General features: G+C 54.4%; 1 protein-coding gene across 1 annotated transcript in view; it reads left to right on the forward strand.

Annotated features, from left to right (window-relative positions):
- The first annotated feature begins 4,894 nt into the window (after positions 1 to 4,894).
- Positions 4,895 to 7,067, forward strand: part of A4GNT (alpha-1,4-N-acetylglucosaminyltransferase) — a 3,456-nt gene continuing 1,283 nt past the window's right edge. Inside the window, exons 1-2 of the mRNA XM_027703910.1 lie at positions 4,895 to 5,011; positions 5,677 to 6,126. Of these exons, the coding sequence (XP_027559711.1) occupies positions 4,895 to 5,011; positions 5,677 to 6,126 (567 nt within the window). The remainder of the gene's footprint in view (positions 5,012 to 5,676; positions 6,127 to 7,067) is intronic.

Raw genomic sequence — 7,067 nt, forward strand, 5'->3', positions numbered from 1 at the left:
CCAGCTCTGGAGCTGGGCACTGTCCCGGATGGATGGATGGATGGATGTGCTGATCCCTGTGGAGCCCCAGCTCTGTCCCTGTGGCTCCTCCCAGCCCTGTGAGCGCTGGCCCCGGGTGTTTGCCCAGGGAGAGGGTTCCTCGTGCCGGGCGTGCCGGGACACGTGGGCTCCTCACCTACGTCACTGCCCCGGGGATTTTCATGGAACCAGAGCCTTCCTGGCAGTTTGGCCTGGGTTGTTATCTGCTGATTAAGCCCTGGATATCTCCCCAGCTTCCCGTGGGCAGTGTTTGCTCTGCCTGCTGCAGGACTTTGGCTGCTCTGGGATCCTTTGGCTGCAGGAAATGCGGGCTCGGTGCCCCCGCGCTGGCCCGGGGCGAAGGGAACGCCCTGCAATGCTCACGGCTCACTTTTAGGAGCTGGTTGGCTTTGTGCTGCCCTCACAGGCTGCACAGAGGATGAGCTGAGCACCTTTTGGTGGCTCCTAAGCATTAATGGTGGACAGAGGTGGTTTTCTGAGTGGCAAATGAGCGGGTTTGCCATGTTTGTGAAACGTGGGGCTGCTGGCACTGATGGGCCTTGCCAAAAATCAGGAGGAGAAGGCAAAAAAAAAAAGAGCAGGAGGGGAGCTGCAAGGCACCTGATTGCTGTGGGTGACTGGGAGCCAGGGGTTGCATCCCAGCTGGATGCTCTGGTTACTTCACAGCACTGGTCCAGCGTGGATCGGGGGTACAGGAGGGATGTGCTGGGGAGTTCATGGGATGCTCCAGCTTCACCTCTCCATTACAATTTCTGCTGTCCCAGCACAGGATGCCCACTGGACTTCATTCCCCTTGGACCTCAGGGCCAAGAAAGCTCTGGGGAATCCATCCAATCTGAGGTGGGTCATCTCAATCCTGGGGGGCACCTGATGGTGCTCCCGTTCCCCCCAAGGCATCCCACTGGGGGCAGGCTGTGGGGACAAGCAGAGGCTCTGGTGGGTCACCAAACCTCCCCAGCTGCCTGATGTCTCCCAGGGGGCTGGGCAGGCACCTGAGTTCAGGATGTGTGGTGTTATTTGGGATGTGTTTGCCTAGGAAGCCCTGTTGTTGCCTCTCTTGGAAGTATTCAGAGCATCAATCCCACTCCGGCCAAGTTGTCCTTTACCCCAGAGTTGCCTCCATAAGTGTGGATCTGGATACAGAGAAAAAGCTGAATATCCTGCAAACCACCCCAAAAGGTGCCTTTCCCAGTGCCACCCCTCTCTGGGAGCCTGGAGGGTGGTGGGACTCACCTCTGGCCGCCCAGGGACCTCACTCTGCCCACTCCTGGCAGAGCACGGCCCCGCTCAGCCTTATCTCAGCCCAGCACAAATGCAAACAGCAGAGCTGCTGCAGGGCAAGCCATGAGGCTGCTGAGAGCCCTGGCAGGGCAGGGCACAGTGGAGAGGCAGCTCAGCTCCTCGGGCTCTCCAGTGCCTGGGGACACCTTCCAGCGGGGTCCAGCCTGGGGTCGTGTCCCCCCATCCTGCACACTCAGCCTGTTCTGCAGCCACGAGGTGAGTTGGGCTTTGTCTCCAAACCTGGGGGGTTGTAGGATGGGAAAACAGCAAGAAGCCCCTTAGTTTGCATCAGAAGGGCTGCACTAATTAATGTGCCATGAATACCATCTATTCTTGCACAGGTTTTCCATCTGCAAGCGCTTTCCAAATGTGCCTGGTGCTAAATCCGGGAGGAAGTTGGCTTTGGAGCACAGGCACGTGCACTGACTTGGTTGTAGCTGTGATTTCCTTGAGCAGGTTCTGTAAAGACACAAAACTAAACGGGTGTGGGGTCCAGCAATGCTGTTTGTGTGGCAATCAGGGACTGCCATGGGGTTATTCCCAGAAACAGGGAGTCACCCAGCTGGATGGGTGCAGACCCTCTGGTTCTCAGAGGAAAGCTGCAGCACTGGGAATAGCCAAGAGGATGGAGGGCTCTGTCTTGAATCCCAAGGGATGCCCAGGAGCTGTGGGAATGAGGATACAGTGGCAGTGGAGTTTGCCAGGGGACTCTGAGCCGTGCAATGTTTGCCTGAGGTGCATAAAGTGTCATTTGTAATGCAGGGGACTCGCCTGGGAGAGTCTAAAACTGAAATCAGCTCCGAACTTGAGGGCTGGGCAAACTGGTATTTATAAAACTCTTCCTTTTGGCAAATGAGCACAAGTCTCAACCCTTGTTCAAGCTGATCCCAAGTCCCTGTGGGGCTGGTTGTGCCCCGTGGGCCGTGCTGGGTGGGGGATCCCTTTGGTCACAGCGGGGACTCCAGTGTTGGTGGGGCTGGGATGTGCAGGGGGGCAGGGCTGCCAGCACCCCAGCAGGAGGATTTATTGAAACATCCCCCTGTATTCCCAGCTCCTGTGTGCCAGGGACACCTCGGAGGAGTTATCACACAGCACTGGTGCACACTGTAGTGATCTCCCTTGGAGTCTCATCCTGTACCTGAACGTGGAAATTGCCCCCCCCCCAAAAAAAAAATCTCTTTCCAAGATGGACCATCGAGCCAGCACAGCATCCACCACATGCCAGGAAGCATCCCACTCATCCCACACATTCCACTTATCCCACTCATCTCACTCCTCCCACTCATCCCACTCCTGCCCCTCCTCAGGATGATCTATTTAATGGCCAGGGTTTATTTTGAACACTGGGCTCTGCAGTGCCTTTAATGGAGCAGGGAAGGGAACATTTGATAACAGCAGCCTCCGGGTCAAATGTGCTGAGAATTCAAAACTGGCCACAGAGGGGTTTTGGAAAACCATCCAAGCAAAACCATTTCCCAGAATGAGCCGCTGAAGATTCTCCTCCCAAGGCACAGGGCAGGGATCTGCTGGAGTCCCTCCTTATTCTACCACCACAATTTGCAAATAAAATGCCTCCTGAACTGGTTTAAATTTGAAGGACTGTTGGGAGCGTGGCTTTGCTGGGATGCTCACAAAGACCTGAGCCCTCGGATCTGTCAGCCAGCAAAGAGGGAATATGGATCCAGTAATGGGAATGTCCTGATGGGCCCAGTTCTAGAGCAGAGCTGGGCTTTTCTGCTTTGAGAGAGTGGCATTGAGGTGTGAAAAGGAACAAAAGGAGGGAGCTCCAGTGCCTGGTCTGTGCTGGAGCAGCAGCAGGGATGGTTTACAAGGGCATGGAGTGACAGGACAAGGAATGGCTTTAAACTGAGAGGGGGCAGGGTTAGATGGGATATTAGGAAGAAATTCTTCCCTGTGACAGTGGTGAGGGACTGGAATGGAATTCCCAGAGAAGCTGTGGCTGCCCCACCCCTGGAAGTGTCCAAGGCCAGGTTGGATGGGGCTTGGAGCAACCTGGGCTAGTGAAAGGTGTCCCTGCCCATGGCAGGGGGTGGAATGAGATGAGATTTAAGGTCCCTTCCAACCCAAACCATCCAGGGATTCAGAGCTGGGTTTAGGAAAAAAAAAACCAGAAGCCTGAAAATCTGGCCTGGGTGAGATGTGTCAGGGAGCAGCCAGGGAGCAACTTTTTCTTCCTGTTTTCTTTTCCAATGCCAGGAGTAAGTTGGCACCACCTGTCTGAGGCAGAGGCAGGAGGGGAAGGTGGAGGGAAATTTTGTCTTTTGAGCACTGTGGTTTATTTTGGTCTCCTGCTGCTGGTGCTCCCCAGCCCTGTGGAGCTGGGCTGGGCTGAGCAGGGTGACACAGCTGAGCATCCCCAGGGCTGTGTTATCCGATCCAATCCGAGGGTATTTGCTCTCTATTCCCCATCTTCTGCTCAAATTCCACACATGCAGGGAGGCCCTGGGTGCTGCCTCTCCAGCAGAGTGCTGGGACAATGAGAGGCAGTGGGAATACAACAGGGAAAATTATCATGGAATTATATAGAAAGACCAAATTGTTTGGTTTGGAAGGGACATTAAAGTCCATCCAGTGCCACCCCCTGCCATGGGCAGGGACACCTTCCACCAGCCCAGGTTGCTCCAAGCCCCGTCCAACCTGGCCTTGGACACTTCCAGGGATCCAGGGGCAGCCACAGCTTCTCTGGGAATTCCGTTCCAGTCCCTCCCCACCCTCCCAGGGAACAATTTCTTCCCAATATCCCATCTAACCCTGATCTTTTTTATTACTACTGACAAAAAAGCAGCATTCCCCCCTCTGCAGCCTGCTTTGTCCAGCAGACTGTACCCAGGGCCACACTGGTGCCTGGTGGCTCCAGCTTTGTCACCCACTTCATCCCCGGCATCTTCTCCCACGCCGTGCTGGGAATCTGGGATGTGATGGGAAACTCGATGGAAAACAACCCAATCTGCTGTGCAGCACGGAAAGGAGCAATGAAGGGAACAGGCACAGCTTTAATATTTCATGTGATGAGATCCAGCCCTGAGAAATGGCTCAGGAGCTGCCACAGCTTGGTGCTTGCAGGGGAATTTCCACGGGGATTGTTGTGCTCTGGACTTATCTGTATTCTGGTGGGGGACATGGAAATGCAGCTCATTAATTACCTGAACACACAGAGCTCTGTTTCCTCCCATTCCCTTTAATCAGTCAGGTTTTGGACACTTCAGGGGCCTCCTGGATGCTGGGTTGGCATTCCAGGTGTGTCCCCTCTGTGGGAACCTGGCTGCTGATCCCAGGTGGGATTTCAGGAGGGAATTCCCTGTGTCCCAGCCTGTCCAATGGTGCAGAGCAGATTCCATGCAGGAGCCCCTGGGGCTGTGCAGGCTCCTGGTCTGGTGGCACCAGGAGTGAGGAGCTTGGTGTGGCTGATGTGGGCACGAGATGGGTCTCACCTAAACCTGTCCCTTCTTTGTCCCTTTAGGTGGGTCCCAGAGCTTCCCTGGGACTGAGGTTCAGGTGAAGCAGAGCTGGTTTTCCCCTGTGCATCAGTGTCTGCCTCCAGAAATCCCTTTGCATGCTCCAGACAGTCTGGGTGTCTTCACCAGGGAGCTGGACTTTAAGGGAGCCTGAACGTCAGCACGGGGGCAGGAAAAGGAGCTGGAGATGTAGATTCCTCAGAACTGCCCTCCAGGTAGGTCCTAATTCTTTGCTTGTATGGAACCACCCACCTTCTGTCCTTCCAGCTGCCTCTCCTGGTCCCTCAGCAGACTGATCCCTGCAGGACCCCTCCCATCCTTCAGGGCTTAAGTGGGAGCAGAAGGGCCAGGCTGGGGAAAGGGCTTTGGTGCCTCCATGTTGATGTTTTAGCTTTGGCTGACACCCCCAAACTCTAATCGTGACCTTCTCCCTGCAACTCTCACACCCCCCTGGCCACCTAATTCCACAGATTCCCTGGGTGTCTCCTGCTTCTGGACAAGCAGGTGCTGGGATGATGCTGCAGTGCTTGGAAAAAATTCCCTACACCAACCTGCCTCAGGGATGGGCCTGGGGGTCCTTGCCCTGGCATGAACCTTCTCCCCTTGCTCTCTCTGGGCCCTTCCTCCCTCTCTGCCAACCCAATGAAGATGTAGCCATGCCACGAGGCACAGCTGCCTGTCCCTCCTCCAAGGCCTTTCCTTATTCCCCTTGCCTGGCTGGGAATGAGGAGGTGGGACCCCAAATCTTCAGCCCACAGAGGCAGCACCCTGAGAGAGCTGCTCACCAGGCCTGTCACTGTCCAAAGCCAGGCCCCACCATTTCCCAGTCCTGCTGAGTAATGACTGGCATCTCTTTTTGCTGTTCCTTGTCTCTCCCCAGCATCCATGCCGGAGGCATGTCCCCAGACGCCCAGGGACAGCAAGAATGTTGAGGAAAATCCAGATATGCCTCTGCTTCTGCTTTGTCTCGGGCATCTTGTACGAGATCTCTCTGCTGTCCAGCTGCGTCTTCAACTACCTGCCCATGTCCCAGCACTACCTGACACCTGAGCAGGTGCTGAACCTTGGGAAGAGCATCATTTTCCTGGAGACCACGGAGCGCCTGGAGCCGCCCCCGCTGGTGTCCTGCTCCGTGGAATCTGCTGCCAGGATCTACCAGGACAGGGCCGTCATCCTCTTCATGAAGGGACTCACCAACGAGACGGCCTTGGACCTCAACACCAGCTATGCAGCCTTCTCACTGCTCTCTTCTATGAAGAATGTCTTCATTTTTCCTCTCCAGATGGAAACTGTCTTCCAGGAGACCCCTCTGCTCCAGTGGTACAACCAGGTGAGTGTTGTAACAACAGGAAAAAAAATAGGAAAACAACCATAAACAGGGGTGGGAAAAGGCCTGAAGTTGGGTTAGAAGGAACGAGGAACACAGGACTGGCTGTGTGAAATTAGTGACTTTATTTTTTGGTTGGGAATAGATTCACTTTGGTTGTGTTTTGCCATGTATTCATCAATCTATTTACTGAACACATCACCGGCTGGGTTCAGCTTTCCCCCTTATCCGGAGAATGAGATATTTTTTGGCAGAGGAAACACTGATAAAAATAGATTTCATACATGTTTCGAGAAAACAGAGCTTAATAATCTTCCTCCACAGAAGCTGGTTGAACAAAACGTGCTGCCTGAGCTCTTGCTAATGCTGCCCCACACCGACAGAACCTGCAGCAGACACCATGGGGGAGAGATTGCAGGTTCTATAGCAGCAATGGGCAAAGCCAAAGTGAGATCTCAGGAGCTCCACCCTGGAAAAAGTTCTGGCAAAGTGCTTGAAAGCAGCTTTTCTCAAATTTGTTGGGCAGGGCAGGCATATTTCCTCCAAACTCTTTCTTCTCCCGAGAAAAAATGACTCCAAACACCAACAGTGCCACTGAGGAGCCCGGTTCAAAGAGCTGGGAGTGCTCTGGGAGTGTGTTAAGTGGGTTGTGTCCCCTGGAACAGCAGCAGTGACTCATGACAGAGTTGGTTTAACTCTGTAGGTCCCATCCAACCACCTGGGAAAGGCTCCTGCTTCCCTTTGTGTTAACAGAGCTTTGCTCCTTATCTTATTCCAACAAAATCCAGGGGCTGGAGCAGCAAAGGTGGGCAGGGATGTTTGCAGGGGCGGTTTCACACCCGAGGGAGGGCTGAGATCCCTTCTCTGATCTCCTCAGGGCTGAGATCCCTTCTCTGATCTCCTCAGGGATGAGATCCCTTCTCTGATCTCCTCAGGGATGAGAT

This window comes from Neopelma chrysocephalum, unplaced genomic scaffold (genome assembly GCF_003984885.1).
Source record: "Neopelma chrysocephalum unplaced genomic scaffold, ASM398488v2 Primary Assembly neopelma1_252, whole genome shotgun sequence".
Classification (NCBI taxonomy): domain Eukaryota; kingdom Metazoa; phylum Chordata; class Aves; order Passeriformes; family Pipridae; genus Neopelma; species Neopelma chrysocephalum.